This window comes from Amblyomma americanum, chromosome 5, assembly GCF_052857255.1.
Source record: "Amblyomma americanum isolate KBUSLIRL-KWMA chromosome 5, ASM5285725v1, whole genome shotgun sequence".
Lineage (NCBI taxonomy): Eukaryota > Metazoa > Arthropoda > Arachnida > Ixodida > Ixodidae > Amblyomma > Amblyomma americanum.
The window spans coordinates 174,033,027-174,048,963 of NC_135501.1; the positions used below are offsets into that span (position 1 = coordinate 174,033,027).

Sequence of the window (15,937 nt, forward strand, 5' to 3'; positions counted from 1 at the left end):
TCAGAGAATTAGATATAAAATTTTCCCGCCACTTCAAACAAATTCATGATGTCATTAGCAAATAGTGGCTACATTTTCACCGCTAGGACTTTAAGGGCAGTGTGGACTACCCGCGTGGATCCTCCCGCTAAAAGCAGTTCTGACGTTCACAGTTTGCTTAGAGAAATGGCCGGGGGTAGCGAAAGCTACACTTCATGTTCTGAAAAATTATAGCTTGTGAAAGGTCCGTTTTCATTGTAAGTAAATTCTTTTGTCGTTAGAACGTGGTAGTTTACCGCTAAATGCCAACTTCAGATTGTTTTCAGCTCCTGTTCAAGAAGCATACAGCTGACAAATGTGTTGTCTCGCACATTGGCGCAGTCTCGGTGACGGAGCTGGTCTGCACAGTGGGAGACCTCGCCGTCCTGCCGGCGATGGTGCCCCCCGACGGCCTTTGCCACTACCTCTACTACAGCGACGTCGTTGTCTCCGAAGGTGCGCTGCACGGCTCACGCGTCGACACCAGCTGGAGAATGTTCCGGGCGGAGATCCACAACCGCAACACGACCAAGGGCGGCATAGCATTCGACATCAAGTAAGAGAGATGATAGTGGGTTGATGTGTCATTCCATGCCTCTGGTATTTCTGGGAGTGAGGCTGCAGCTCCAGGTAATGTTTAGGGGGTAGGGCCACGCGGCTTGCAACCAGTTGTTGTAAACAACCTTATTGGTGTTCTGGCACTAAGTGCCAAAAAGGTGGTCCTATAGGGCAACAGTTTTTTACTGCGTAAGCAGCATGAGTGCTTGCGTGTGTCTCTGCGTAGCCACCGAGTGAAGCCTCTGGCCGCTGCAGCGAGGTACCAGCTGAGCGTGTAGAACGGCGCTTCGGTGAGAGGCAAGAGTGCAGATGTGCATCGGCGAAGGTGGAGCTGCAGGCGCAGCGACGCCTCCCCCCCCCCCCCCCCCCCCCCCTAGAGAGCGGTGAATTCGGCTCATTAGCAGGCTATAAATCTAGCCAAAGTATAGCAAAATTTAACTGGAGCTTTTTTCAGGCAGTGGAATGCGGCAAAAAGGAAACACGCGAAACGGAAAAGCACGATCCTAAAAGAGCATTCTGATTATGCAGTTTATCGCGTCGGACTATCTTAACTATTATAAATTTTTTCCCAGGGTGTTAGGAGAGGTACAACGTACTTTGGGCCCTGTCGTAAATAAGAAACGTTCCAGATTTAACCATTGCCGCAATTGCCAGTGGATTCACTTACACTGCATGGCTGCGGCGGTGGCTCAGTGGTTAAGGCGCTTGGCTGCGGACCCGAAAGACGCGGGTGCGATCCCTGCCGCGGCGGTCGAATTTCGATGGAGGCGAAATTCTAGAGGCCAGTGTACTGTGCGATGTCAGTGCACGTTAAAGAACTCTAGGTGGTGGAAATTTCCGCAGCCCTTCACTACGGCGTCCCTCATAGCCTCGATTCCTTTGAGACGTTGAACCCTCATAAATCATCTTTTACACTATGTTTATAAAGTTTAACGAAGCTTCATTTTTCCATGGACGAGTTTTCATTTGCGGCGGCCAAGTGCTTGCGCAGCCGTTATAGCAGAAAACGTGTTTGATGCCGAAAGTATATAGTCGTGCCCAGATACATGGAACCAGAATATTTCGAATTATTTGCAACAACGATCACACTTATTATTAACTTGAATATCGTGTGTAAAATTTCGTGTGTTCGCGTGTGTGTGTATCTTACTGCATACCTATACCTAATGGCGCTCTTCGATAACTTACCGCGCGCGGACACGTCACCTGTCCGGCCTTGGGCGCCTCCTGGTACTGTTATTGTGCTGTGAAACTGCGTGACTACGTTACCTTGGGGTCTGGTTCAGTGTGGCATCAATCGGCTTAGTTTTATTAAGCAGTTATTCTACTTATAATGCACTGGATGGAAGGGGATGGTTACTAAAACCGTTTCAGGTCCGTCCGTGTCTTTGGCCGTCTCGAGTAAAAAAGATGCGGTGCGTCTCCGTTTTCGTGCGCGTTTTCGTGGTGTTGCAGCCAAGAAGCGCCGCCAAAATATGCCAGGTGCGTTTGATTCCTAGTGTACCCCGGAGAGAATTGCATAGAACAACTGAGTTTGCGCGAGCTGTGCGGCCTATTTGGCGGCCTGTTGCGCGAGCGCAACTATATTGAGGCGAAGTTTGCGAATCTGCTTCTTCTACTGTTTCATCAGGCTGCGGTGTGCATGTAGAGGAAGTCCGGGTCCAGCCAGCTCTGGTGTCATTTTGTTTGGTGTCGCGTGTGAGCCGGGACTGAACGATATGGTGGTCGCTGTCAAGGGTTTCCTGTGACACCTCGTGCGACTACATTGTTAGCCTGTGAATTACTGCGGTGATGTCGGGTGTGGGGTCGCAGATATTTCTGGTGGCTATTCCAGAAGGTGATGTGGAGTGCCGTGGCAAATAATACAAGTTTTAACCTTCGAAAAAAAAAAGCCATACAGGAGGATTGAAAGACAGTGACTCGGAGAGGACGAGCATGATGCTCTACGGCCTCGTCAACCTTGTGGCAAAACGGCGTATCTATGGTAGTGGCGCATATACTCTCGTCGTGTTGTTTTAGCGCTTTTGAAAAATATCAAACGTGCACCAATTAGCCCGATCCGCCGCTCTTCTGAACACTCGTCCCGTGCACTTTCGAGACTTCTTTCGCTGAATCTGAGGCGGATTTGTTGTATTCTATTCTATTATATTATATTCTGTTCTGTTCCAGCTTCGTGAACGCTCAGCATTTCGAAGACCCGAAGGTGATAATGGAGCTCAACGCGCTCGCCAGTATGAATATGAGGAACTACGGCCTTCTAAACGTTGTGACCAAAGCCAGGAACCTGGTGGCTCTTGTGGACAAGGCCAAGCAGCTGCTGCAGGTTAGTGCAGGGGAGGATGGGCTCTTGCTGGATTGGGAAACCAACACGGTGGACACTGTAGCATCCAAAGATCGCCCACAACAAACTCTACGAACAGGATCAGTGAAGAGTGTACGAAGCGGAACATTAGGAGAAATGAGAAAAATTTGCTATTTTCGGAACGTTAATTTCGTCGTCATATGAATAAACCGAGGATAACCTCTGATGATTGCTACGAAGAGGAATAAAAAGTTTATGAAACGCAATCTTGTAAAAAAGTAGAGAATATTTTGACTGCGATTTTTGCACGTTGATTTCATCGCCATATGAATATGTGAATAAAAATAAATTAATGAATTTCAGCCGAGTACGCCCAATGTCTGGTTTAGGGAAGTGAGAGGTTTATCACTATAGAGTCGAAATCTGATTGATCTAATTACACACCGATTAAATATGAAGTAATCCCCGCTGTGGGCAAATAAATGAATTTTCTAAAGTCCTTTACTGCGAAGTTTTCTGATTTGCCGTTCCCGTCATAAACAAAATGACAGCAAAACAGCATTTACATTTTCGTTCGCATCACATGTGCATGAATCCTGTGATCGAGTTAAGCAAGGAAAATATCCTGTGCAATATTTTACCGAGATACCCGAATGATCCTCTCCTTCACAAACTTTGTTCCAAGATCAGTGGAAAACAGCGGGAAGTTTGAAGTAACATGGTCATAGCTTGCTGTTACATGTCGGATGAGCATTCAATATGAGCAAATATTAAGAGATAAATGCCTCTTAAGAGGTACCCTCCGATCTGAAGCTGGCGAAAGCTTTACATTGCAGAGTGTTACAAAAGGTGGCGTAGACATATCAGAAAAATCGGGAAAGTCTTTGGCGGGCATTCTTACTAAATATTGCGAGAATATGCAAGCTAAAAGCTTTCCAAATGCAATGGTTAACGGTCCTGGCTGTGCTGGCTACGGCTTTGTGATTCTAGTTTATTTATTTATTTCTTTATTCATTTATTTATTTATTATACCTTCAGGGCCACTACGGCATTATAGGGGGGAATGGTTACAAAAAAAGTAAAATAAAATTTAACAAACTGGAGTTAACTAATCAGACAAGGTACAAACATGACTTCTACATATACATCGTTAGCTAAGGCGTTCAGGAGAAAATAAAGATAGCAAAATATAAAATGTATCCTAGTTATACAATGCTAGCGAGAACGTTCTTGAATAATTGATGATCGGTGATGGTGGTCGTCGAAGAAGAAAGGTGATTCCACTCATTCGATGTGCGTGGTACGATTGACTGAAAAAAAGTTTTGGTTCTAGAGAAAGGGATTCAAACCTTATGAATGTGGTCAAGACTCTGCGATACATACTCACTCCCATTTAACCCGCTTGCAGAAATTCAAAGACATACAAGGAAACAACCACGATAAAAAGACAATAATTGCCATCGGCCTTTACGACTACAACGCCTACGGTGCGTGGAACATCTACCAGAGCCAATTTAAATCGGCCGTCGAGTGAGTGCACCCATTTCGAGATAAAGTGTAAAGAACTGCACGTAGTTCATAATGACACTGTAGCATGTGCCCCTCTGTGATAAACGCGTACAGTGTACACTCCAAGCAGAAGGGAGTGCGCCAGAAAACAGCTTACTCCTCTTTTACTCCCACATAGGCGTATTCATGTTTGGAGTGTAGAGCAACCTTGAAGGTGTCCATAAAGTGCAGATGACATGAAATGTCTGCTTCGCTGCTGGCGCTCAGTATGAGGACGCGTGTGCATTCAGGAGCAGTATGGAAGGGAGCAAACGTTTTGCACAAAATTGCAATTTTTTTCTCAATTTTTCCACTGAGTACCAAAATCACTTTCAGATATTACGCGCTTAGGGGAAAGCTGTGTAGAAAAGAAAAAAAACTATACTTGTCACACATAAAGATAGAGTACTCAATGAATGAATGCTCAAACTTTGTTGCCTTTCAAATTTGGCCACGACGGCACATATCACACATAAAGATAGAGTACTCAATGAATGAATGCTCAAACTTTGTTGCCTTTCAAATTTGGCCACGACGGCACATCTAAAGCCGCACCTGTTTTCATTCCCATTACAACGCTTCTTGGTGAAGCTAAACCTTGTCAATGGTCCGGCTAGGTAAAAGCTAGTGCTTTTGGGGCTCAGGTTGACGTTTGTGGACATATATTGCGTGTTTTAACTGTGGGCAGAGACGTTGATAAACTGGTGTAAGGGGGTAGGTGTCAGTATCAGGTGGTTAAGTCGACAAGTGTAGGGACGATTTTATGCCGAGGACGTCGAAGTCACCCCGAAAAGAACTGCTTTATGCTCTACACCTGGGCGAAGGGAAAGCGGCAGTTTTCCAACCAACCGTTTTTGTGCCAAGATAAGTGCGCACACTAAGCAGGCCCGATCGGACCACACTTCCAGTTTGCTTCTGCAAAGCAGTTCTTTGCTTCTTCCGTTTAGGGGATGAAAAAAAGAGACGAGCCGGACGCAGTATTCGCACCTCTTTTGTTCCATTAAAGTTCCTCCCCCTCCTCCTTCTCCTTACAAAAGTTTTTTAAGCAGTCTGTGGACTGTCCATAGATTTCTGTCTACAAAGTTCATAGACTCTCTATAGACAAATCCTAGAGAACAGCCTATAGGCAATACAAATCCGATTGACTGTCTATAGGAAATGTATAGATTTATGGCCATACACTTTTCTTAGCGTTTTTCTATAGACAGTCCATAGACTATAAACCGACAAAAAGAAATATCTATAGGACAGTAATAGAGCCTAGAAAAATTCTATAGACTGTCTACAGACCATTTCTATAAGGGCTGGGCCCTTTCTTGATGTACGTCCGCGCGTTCATGTCGGGTAGTGTCCCAATGGAAGGACGGTGAAGAACCGGCTTGGGCCCCGTTCGTGTGCAGGGATAGTATGGCGGACACGGTGATTGCCCTCAGTTCCACTGGTTGGCAGGGGAGCGACGAGATGTGTTACGCCGCGCCACCCAGCGCCTTCGACTCATCGACCTTCGGAGAGCCGGCGAAAAGCGTCGCTAAGGCCTACCCCGACCTGGTGAGTCGCTTGGACTCTTGGCGCCACTTGTGTAATCCAGTGGGGTCCTGTCCCTTCCTTTTTATCGTGTTCTGCAGCTTAAGCCAGAAAGAAACTTATCACTTTACTGAGGGTCGGTCAGCACTTCTGAAACTAGTTGTGTTGCTATAACCTTAGTCCCTCAAAAAGCAACCCGCAGGATCTGCCCTGGTACTAAACGGTCATCGCGAGGATTTTCTGGTGCAGTTAGTCCCAGTTTGCCCATCCATGCTCTGAGTGCGTAAGGGCCTGACCGCAGCTTTTGGAATAGTAATGATTTTTGTGTCACTCTTTGACTGCGAACTGCGAAAAACAAGCCAATAAGGAAACCCCTATGCTCTACAGAAAGCTTGCATTTGGACATGGATTTCTGTACGGGTGCGCTCTACGCAGCGGACGCAAAAGTCCTGTCGCAGAGTCGTGTGTTGCACGCCGCACATTAGAGACCTTCAGTAAAAGGTCGTGTTTAGATTGTCCAACCAAGGCTTATGGAACTGGTGGTGGCAACTGGTGCCCGAAAATTCACCACCAGACCTATTTCTTAATATATAATGTACACTTTAGAGAACACGTGGTTACAATATTCGGCAGCGATCAGATATGGCGGCCTAGTCCGTACAACGTCGCCTCGATATCTATTGCGGCGTCTCCTCAAGGGCCATGCCTCACAACCTAAGCGTTCAGACTTCCCATGCCGACGAGTGAACTTGTTGAAACACTCGCATGTACTTAAGAGAAAAACATTTAGGTCTCCCTACTCGTTCACGACGGAAAAGCAGATGACAGCCACTGTTGTGACACCTTGATCGCGGGATGCGGAATGGTGTATTCACCAGATCGCCAGCCTCCAAGCAAACTTATCCTTCGTGCTAAGGACCTCCTGGGAAAGCTGTTTGGCGGAGCAGGCCAAGAGCGCGAGATTTAGTTTCGATATAACAAGGAGGCTTTTTAGTATATGTCACAGAAACCAAGGAACTTAGGGGATTTCTTTTAAGTTGTTGCCATAAACTGTACAACAGTGAGGCCGCTTATATCCGGTCAAGCCGAAGCTGTCGGCACAGCCGAGGCCGCATAAACCTGGTGTCCCGACTAAATGTAACAGACAACACTCCGTTAGTTTCCCGGCCGGGTGAAACTAACGGAGTGTTGTTGAAAGTCGCCTGGCCTACAGTGTAATGTTTTTCTTTGTTCTCCAAACTTAAGTAAATAGTGCTGAATAATTAGGTCATTTAAAAAAAATATTTGCTTCAGTACAGAATAGGTTTCACTCGTTCAGGGCCCTGCACCATTTTTTAAACCACGGGTATTTTTGCTGGGACGGTAGATATATGGACCCAGGCCGGGAGTAGCACATCCCATTACGCCGAGCCAGCTCACATACGACAACGGAAACACCGTTTGTAGCCGGCAAAGCAGTGACCGCTTACACTCTGAAGGTCAGTCCTTAGTTAAGGTAATGCGATGCAATTGTGTGCGCAGAAAAACCACGCGACCCTGGTGGCGGCAGACGTCCAGTACAGTAATTCACAGGCGAAGCTCGGTCTCTCGTTTGAGTTGGGAACCCTGTACTACAAGATGGACAATCCCGCGTCGCAACTCGACGCAATAGCCTACGCGAAGTGCAAACGCTACGGAGTCACACATTTGGACATCGTGGTGAGTTGGCGGCTTTTCTTAACTTTCTCGTTTACCTCCGGCCGAGTATTTCTGAGAAAAAAATCTTTATTTGTCCGAAGGACGTCATTCTTTCAAGCTTGTCAAAGGCTAATCTTGCGTGTAGGCGTAGCAGGTACTCTAAGCGTTGCTGATGTATATTGCCACACGTACCGATTGTTTTGCCAAAGTGTCATAAGGTAAAGCCGCTTTGCAAGAAGCATTATGGTGAAGTGATTTTCATGGACCATAAATCGATATGTGAATGGGCTGGCCACCACACGAATAATACAGTGGGTGCACTGAGCAGTTATCTTTGTGGACGAAGTCACGTGAAGAACAATGAAGATACCTGTAGATCACGGCTAACTACAATGTTCAGAGCTATTGGATATGATGCGCTGTCTATGCTGCTGAAGAGATGCGCAGATTGTTTTCGGGACCAGGGTAGTAATTCATGGATTAGTCTTGACACTTTAGACGCAAAGCACGACACTAGAAACAAGCCCTCCTTGAGGTAAGGGCTTTCAGGTTCTTCAGTGTCGCTCAGTTCAGGGCAGTCTACCGCTGCACTGGCCGGCAGTTCCTTGATTTACCGATTTATTGCACCAAGACAATACTGCGTGTTTAAAGATCCAACAACTATAGTTCTTGGCGCAGCTCCTGAACGCACCGAGGTGAGTCAAGCGATCGTTTTGCTCTGGTTTCTATTTGCTTCTACATGGTCCGTTGTAAACTTCCTTATGAATGTGTTATGCCTAGCCCACAGAGAGTTCATGAAGTGTGTTTGAAGCTAGAGGCTTGAACATAACGCATTTTCAATCCGAGCCTAGTTTGTTCCTTAAAATAGTTATGAGATAAACAGAAAAGAAAACGACGCATCGTTTGAATGGCTTAATTGTTAAATGGATGGAGAAAAAAAATCATTTAAATCTTAGCCAGCAAACAACTAAGCTCATTTAAGACCTGCACCCGCAATATATCTTTTGTGACTATGCATTGGTCCGTCGAGAACAAAGAACAGGTATTTTTCGTGACAACATTGTGAGCTCCTAGGACGTGGTGCGCCGTCTATGCGGCAGAAGTGATGTGGAGGTTGTTTTCATAACCTTAGTGCAGTCTTAGCTACGACACTCCGTACCTACGGCTTTACTCTCACACTTGGGATACTTTGTGCGGTTTCATGTTCTGAGGTTGCAATTTGCTAAGAGTTCGGGGCATACAGTCAGCAACATGCTAAGCGCTAGAGACGGATCAACAGTTCAGGAACTTTAGCAGAACTGGTTATATTCGTTTTCTCTGTTGTATCACAGAAAATATTTAGTAGCGATGAAAACGAAGCACAATGAAAATAATCCCATCTTCATCATCCGCCTGATTACGCCTACTGCAGCGCAAAGGCCTCTCCCATTTCTCTCCAAGTAATCCTGTCCTTTGCCAGTTGTGCCCACCGTATGCTCGCAAACCTCTTAATCTCCTGCGCCCACCTAACTTTCTGCCACCCCCTGATACGCTTGCCTTCTCTTGGAATCCACTCCGTTACCCTTAAGGAGCAGCGGCTATCTTGCTTTCGCATCACATGCCCTGCCCAAGCCCATTTCTTCCTCTTGATTTCGACTAGGATGTCATTACCACGCGTTTGTGCCCTCATCCACTCTGCCCGCTTCCGGTCTCTTAACGTTACACCTATCATTTTTCTTTCCATGGCTCGCTGCGTTGTCCTTAACTTAAGCTGAACTCTTTTCGTTAGCCTCCACGTTCCTGCCCCGTAGGTGAGTGGTGGTAAGATACAGCTGTTGTAGGCTTTTCTCTTGAGGGATATTGGTAAATTGCCATTCATGATCTGAGAGAATATGCCTTATGCGCTCCACCCCTTTCTTATTCTTTTAATTATTTTCCTCGCATGATCCGGATTAACGGACACTACCTGCCCTTCCAGCCCCTCGCTTCCAATTGTGAATTGCCGTTTTGACTGCGCCAAAAAGGGACAGTATATAACAAGAAAACTGAAAACAATATTTTTCTATGCCATTTGTGTGCATCTAGAAACGCCTACACCGGACTTAAGGAAGAGTTCATAGAGTCGCAGTTAGCTGTCAATTTTCGTTATTGCGCCACCAGAACTTGGTTAAATATGGAATTTATGACTGCGCGCAGCGTTAATTTCCGGAGTGTAATTGGTACTTATTGTTGCCTTATGTTTTAGGCCTGCACCAACTTCCTACTGACAAGGCAGCTGACAGCGGGAGTGAAAGTTGGTCACGCCCCTGGCCAGCGGTTTTTTGTATATCTGTGGGACGACAAGCTCTCCCTGGACCTCAAGGTGGGTTCGTGTGCAGCTGCTAATTGTTCGCTACCTCTCATTTCCACAATGAGAGTCAGCCGAGAGGCCTTCCCTATACACGAGGTAATTCAAGCGTGGAGTAACTGGAAACTGCCTTTCACATTTGCGGAGCTCGGATGTCCTCTTCAAGGTCTGTGAAGTGCCAAAGCTGGCTATGATTAGCTTTGACGACTGACACCTCGGTTTCGTGTGCTTCGTGCTTTCAGATGGTTTCCATTATTGTGCCATATAGTGCGTTCGTTGTTTAGCTTTCGTCTTCAAGGCGTACTGGTTAGCCTACTTGGTAGGCTATGGCGCAGGTATGTTGTTCGGTAACCGTGCTAGAACTGTAATTGATTTCTTTGAAGCCGTATGGCATGCAGCACTCAATAGCATTCTAAAGAGTATACATAATAAATACGCAGCAATTCTTGGATTGATACATTTTCAATGGGATGCAGTTTATGAAGGCAATTTTTTGGTATATTATAAGATTTCAATATTGCAGTCAATATATCCGTAGATCTCTCCTCGGCAGGCTGTCATAAGGTAAAGCCGCTTTGCAAGAAGCATGCATTATGGTGACGTGATTTTCATACGCCATATATCGATATGTGAATAGGCTGGCCATTACACGTATAATACAGTGGGCACACCGAACAGGTATCTTTGTCGACGGAGTCATGTGAAGTCGCACTACAACCTTCACAGCAAGGTAGCAGCAGTTCACAATTCGTAGCGAGCTGCTGGAAGTGTTAAAATGAATATGTCTACTTAGGGCAGGTAGTGACCACTGATCCGGATCACGAGAGGGAAATAACCAGAAGAATAAGAATGGGCTGGAAAAGAAAGGTTTTGCTACGCATCGGAAGAATGGATCGTTACCTCCAATACTTCCAAAGCAATGCCTTACAATATTCCGATACTCAGCTGATATTGATTCCCGTGATGGGTACTAGAGCAGCGGAACAGATTCCGATGCAAAGAGAAATCGAGACGACTGTGAATCGGATTGAAAGACGGGCGTCGTGGAAGAAGAGCACACGACAAAACAGCATGTGTCACTATACCACACAAGAAACACCGCAGTGAAAAAAGAGCACAGTGTTGTGCTCTAACCAATGCTGTTCACCGCCTGTTCACAGGAGGTATTCCGAGGCCTGTATTGGGAACAGTTCGGGATAAGAGCTAATGGAGAATACCTGAATAATCTGCAATTCGCTGATGACATTGCCTTGCTGGGTCACTCAGGAGACGACTTGCAGAGCATGTTCAATGAGTCAGACAGACAGCGGAACGGTGGGTCTAAAATTAACATGCCGATAACCAGAATAATCTTTAACAGTCTAGCAAGGGAACAGTGGTTCACAATTGATAGAAGTGGTAAAAAGAATATGCTTACATAGGGCAGGTAGTGACCGCTGATCCGGATCATGAGATGGAAATAGCTAGAAGAATAACAATGGGTGGAACGCATTCGGCATGTTCTCTCAGATCATGAATGGCAGTTTACCAATATCCCTCAAGAGTAAAGTATACAACACCTCTATCTTGCCCATCCATAACTACAGCGCAAACGACAGGACAGAGATGAAGAAGGGACACCACACAGCGCTGTAGTTATGGATCATCGTAAACACCAACTCGCCCAACAAATGCTTTTGTCGAACCTCTATCTTACCGCTACTCACCTACGGCGCCGGAAAGTGGAGGCTAACGAAAAGGGTTCAGCTTAAGTTAAGGACAGCGCAGCGAGCCATGGAAAGAAACAAATGATAGGTGTAACGTTAAGGGACCGGAAGCGGGCAGAGTGGGTGAGGGAACAAGCGCGTGTTAATGACATCCTAGTCAAAATCAAGAGGAAGAAATGGGCTTGGGCAGGGCATGCAATGCGAAGGCAAGATAACCGCTGGTTCTTAAGGGTAACGGAGTGGTGCCAAGAGAAGGCAAGCACAGCAGGGGGTGGCAGAAGGTTAGGTGGGCGGATGAGATTAAGAAATTTACAGGGATAAGGTGGGTGCAGCTGGCAAAGGACAGGGCTAATTGGAGAGACATGGGAGAGGCCTCTGACCTGCAGTGGTTGTAGTCAGGCTATGACGATGATGATGGCGGCAGAACTAGCGCTTTTCCAGTCTTCACTTGCTTGACTTTAAGGGTCTAACCTAACCTAACCTAACCTAACCTAACCTAACCTAACCTAACCTAACCTAACCTAACCTAACCTAACCTAACCTAAACGACATCTGGAAGATGTATGCGCCTGGCGGCATGCAACCGTCTTAACAATAGCAAATCTGTGGGAGGTGCAGGTGTTCAGGTAAAGCCAGTAAAATTTGTTAATCTCTGCAACTAAGAAATGCAATTGGGCTGGACATACACCTGCTTTTATTTTTTCTCTTTTGACTCCAAACTCTGACTGACCTCGCTGGGTAAATTTTGGTGAACCGGTTTTCATTGAGATGGCAGCGCAATGGCTCACAATAACCTTACGACTCGAGCCATTAGAAGACACCTTAATGTGAGCCCGCGCTTTCGTACTTTAGAGAACTAGTTCATCAAGCGTTTGAAAAACTAAAGGTCATTTGAAAAATATCGCGTACACGACTGGCAGAAAAGGTATTTTCTTAAGTACTTTGCCATACAACCTAATCTATCCTCACAACGCGGCAGCCGTATGGATTATGTTTTACCCTTTGCGGATCAGACTATTCGTGATTAATCCCTTCCCGCAGTATTGAAGTGTACTGCACTCAACTGTTGTGTCGTCATGCTGTTTTATATCCTTACGTCATTTTGTCACCATGCCGTTTTTCGTAGCCTGTTGTGAGGAGTGGGGTGTCACCCTGCGCTTCTTTTTTTGTGTCCCTCCGGAAGATGTGATCACGAAACCTGTGGAGACAGGGTGCCTGCTCCTGTCGTAGAAGAGGGATGACTGATTGGATTTGTGAGGCTACTGGTGATTATAATGACTTCAACCCTATAGCTCCTTCCTTATCGCTCAATGTTTCGCTGCCGGCAAGCCCACTATGTTCTTTTATGAGGTGTGCCTGCGACGGGCACAGATTATGATGAACATGCGGTGTCTAGCTTTGCGGATGGCCTGCTGTAACCCCGCTGCAATCCGCCCACAGTCGGCTATAGTTGGTAGCGCGTGGAAAAATGAAGCAACCGAAGCCGCACTGATGGGTGGCGGGCTTCACCACGAACGACAACACGCAGTGGCGACAAATCATATTCTCATAACAGCCAAAAACGGCTGTGTGGTTCCACGGCGATATATCAATTTGGTAATTTTCCACGGACATTTGTGAAGCCGTAGAGTGCTCTAATAATCACTCTTCACGAAAGTTCACGACATTTCCCAGAGGTCTCGGTTTTCATCCTCAAGCTAGGAGATGGCAGAAGAGGGCTGAAAGCTTCGATATTGATGATCAAGGATTGTTATGACGGCAGGGCGTCAGTCACCAAAGAGGGTCACCAGCAAAGCATAAACAGTACCTTAGCATTGACTATGGTGGCGAATACTCAAATATACACTAGGTGTACAGATCATAGGAAAGTATCATTTGTGCATTGTTTGCGAAGAATGAGCTGCGGAATGTTTTATGAAATATGAGCTTTCTAAAAGGTAAATCATTGCCAAAAACCAGCCGACAATCCGCTCGTTGTACCCTCAGAAAAAATTGCCCGATTGTGGAGGGCAGACATGTCACAGAAAGGGTCTTGCAAATAAGCTTTCACGGTGTCCCATATGTGCCTAACCTTTCTTGTCCGTTTTTTTCCCAGGTGGGAAGCTTAAAGCGGAGCAGCAATCTGCGCGGGGACATGTCCTGGCTGCTGCTGAACACGCACCTCGGTGACATGACGGAAAAGTGCGAGTTTGACCCCTTCCACCGTGTCAAGGTCATCAAGAACGAGTTGTTTAGGATTCCTTGAAGTCCAACGGTGCCAATCTAACATTTAGGAGTAAAAAAAACTGTTTCTTCAGAAGGGAAGATGACGCTTAAGAACCATCAACCTTAAAACTGCGCTTAAAGAGAATTTCGATTTCTTAGCTATACATGGAGTTGTGAAGCGCGCCTTCATTTCTTGATCTGCCACTTGACATCAACTCTGTTAACTGGAATAGGCGAGGTTAGTTAAAAAGGACAATTTAAGTTGCCCTGTATCGATGAACTACACCATTAAAAATACTTTTACCGAAAATGGAGCTTTATCATCGAGAAATGACTAAAAAAACGAAGTGCGGGTGTCGCCATTAACGGAAGATTCCGTAAAACAAAATGCGTGCGTCTCGACAGAGTCTCGACCCGGATCTCGGAGGCTATGCTACACAGTCATTCCCTTCAAAATGGCGGCTACGTGTCTTCCCTTTCTGTCGACGTCCCGAGCATGAATTTACAGGCGGGAAATTTAAGTTTAATAATCTCATCTGCAAATGTGTCTTTTGCTGCCAGACCAATGTGAGCACACCAAGAATGAGCAAGAGAATCTATTTTTGCCCAGAAAAAACAATGGGTCGTCAGTGTCAGGGCGTCAGCCACCAAAGAGGGTCACCAGCAATGCTTAAACAGTTCCTTAGCATTGACTATTCCCGCTGTGCTATTTTCCGGTAGACTGGGTCAAAATTTCTTCGTAAATTTCCTTGCCTGTACGTGTGCATTGCTGGAGTGTGGAAGGCGCGTTGGCAGTGTCTGTAAAATGCATTCGTAAGTAACTGGTGCTTCAGCAAATGTCGTGTGTTACACTTTACTTAACCACACGTTGCGTGCGGTTTTGCACCGAGTAAGCGTCTTCAGCATTGTGTAAAGTTTCGCTCATGTTCCGCGTACACGAATAATGTGCCCTCTACGCTCTCCTTCGCTCCAACGACTGTGAGCTTCTTTCATGTCAATCACATCCGGTTTCTTATGTACCTTATTACATGGCTGCATATGGCGTATAGCGAGAGTCGCTCAGCATGCGGCTGGCGAGTACTCATGGTTAGGGTATTGTTTAGGTAGTTTACATATCAGGAGCGCATTAAACTCCGCAGTTATATATTGATAGAGCCGCTCACGCGACATGCTGAGGCATTGGGTTTGTGTTTATGCCTATTGGATTGCGCCACTTCATGGTTGCCGGCTGCCTTTGTGTATGCGAAAACGAACCCCACATTTCCGCTCTTCACGTCGGCTGACGGCGATTTTTTTCTCTGGCATTACGAGGCAATATCAATGAGTCTACCCTGGCCGATTTGATAGCGGGATGCTGTGAATTTTTTCTAAGTTCTTCAGGCTTATGACAGGCTCTTACTCTTGCCATGCAGTAAACCTCAAACATGTTCCTCCGACAAAGAATTCTCGAGTGTTCAGAGTGTTCCATAAGGAGTGGAAGTGCAGTAACACGTGAACAGATTCTTTTCCGAGATTTCTAGCTCCTGAGGGTTTCTTCGTCTCGGGTTACACATTTTCTAGTTATTTTTAAGCACGAAAAATCCTGAATGTTTGAATATGTAGCTTCATAACTGCGCATAACAGCGTTGTCAGAAAGCTCATTTTATTTTGAACGGAGTGCTTTAAACTGCTTGGACCGTGTTTAGTTCGCAGTATGAGATAAATAAAATAAAATAGATCCCCAAGTACGAGTTCCGTACATGGTAAAGGCTCCTCGCAAAAAAAAGTCTCAAGCTTACCGTTGAACACACTATTATCAAGGCAGATATATTCAGTGATCCCACAAAATGCGAAAATATGATTAAATCTATTAATCCCAGTGCCGTCATTGTTCTTCTGGGATCCCAATCCGACTACCTATTGCGCTTTATTTCACGATTCGCTGTCACGGAACTGAAAACCCACTCGGTAGGACATGATAAGATTTTATTCCAGCGTTCAAAAAGTCCACCCCCCACCCCCCTTTGTGGTGGAGATGTGACAGACGGTGAGCTCTACAAAGAGAAACACGATGCTCTGCAAGCCTTAAAAAAT

General features: G+C 45.9%; 1 protein-coding gene across 1 annotated transcript; it reads left to right on the top strand.

Moving 5' to 3' along the window:
- Nucleotides 1-392: 392 nt before the first annotated feature.
- LOC144134364 (uncharacterized) lies at nt 393-13,910 on the top strand. Its single transcript, XM_077667288.1, has 7 exons — nt 393-574; nt 2,746-2,899; nt 4,287-4,408; nt 5,827-5,974; nt 7,472-7,648; nt 9,852-9,968; nt 13,755-13,910. Exons 1-7 carry the CDS (start codon nt 414-416, stop codon nt 13,902-13,904), a joined length of 1,029 nt encoding a protein of 342 aa, XP_077523414.1. The 5' UTR covers nt 393-413; the 3' UTR covers nt 13,905-13,910.
- The last annotated feature ends 2,027 nt before the right edge of the window (nt 13,911-15,937 follow it).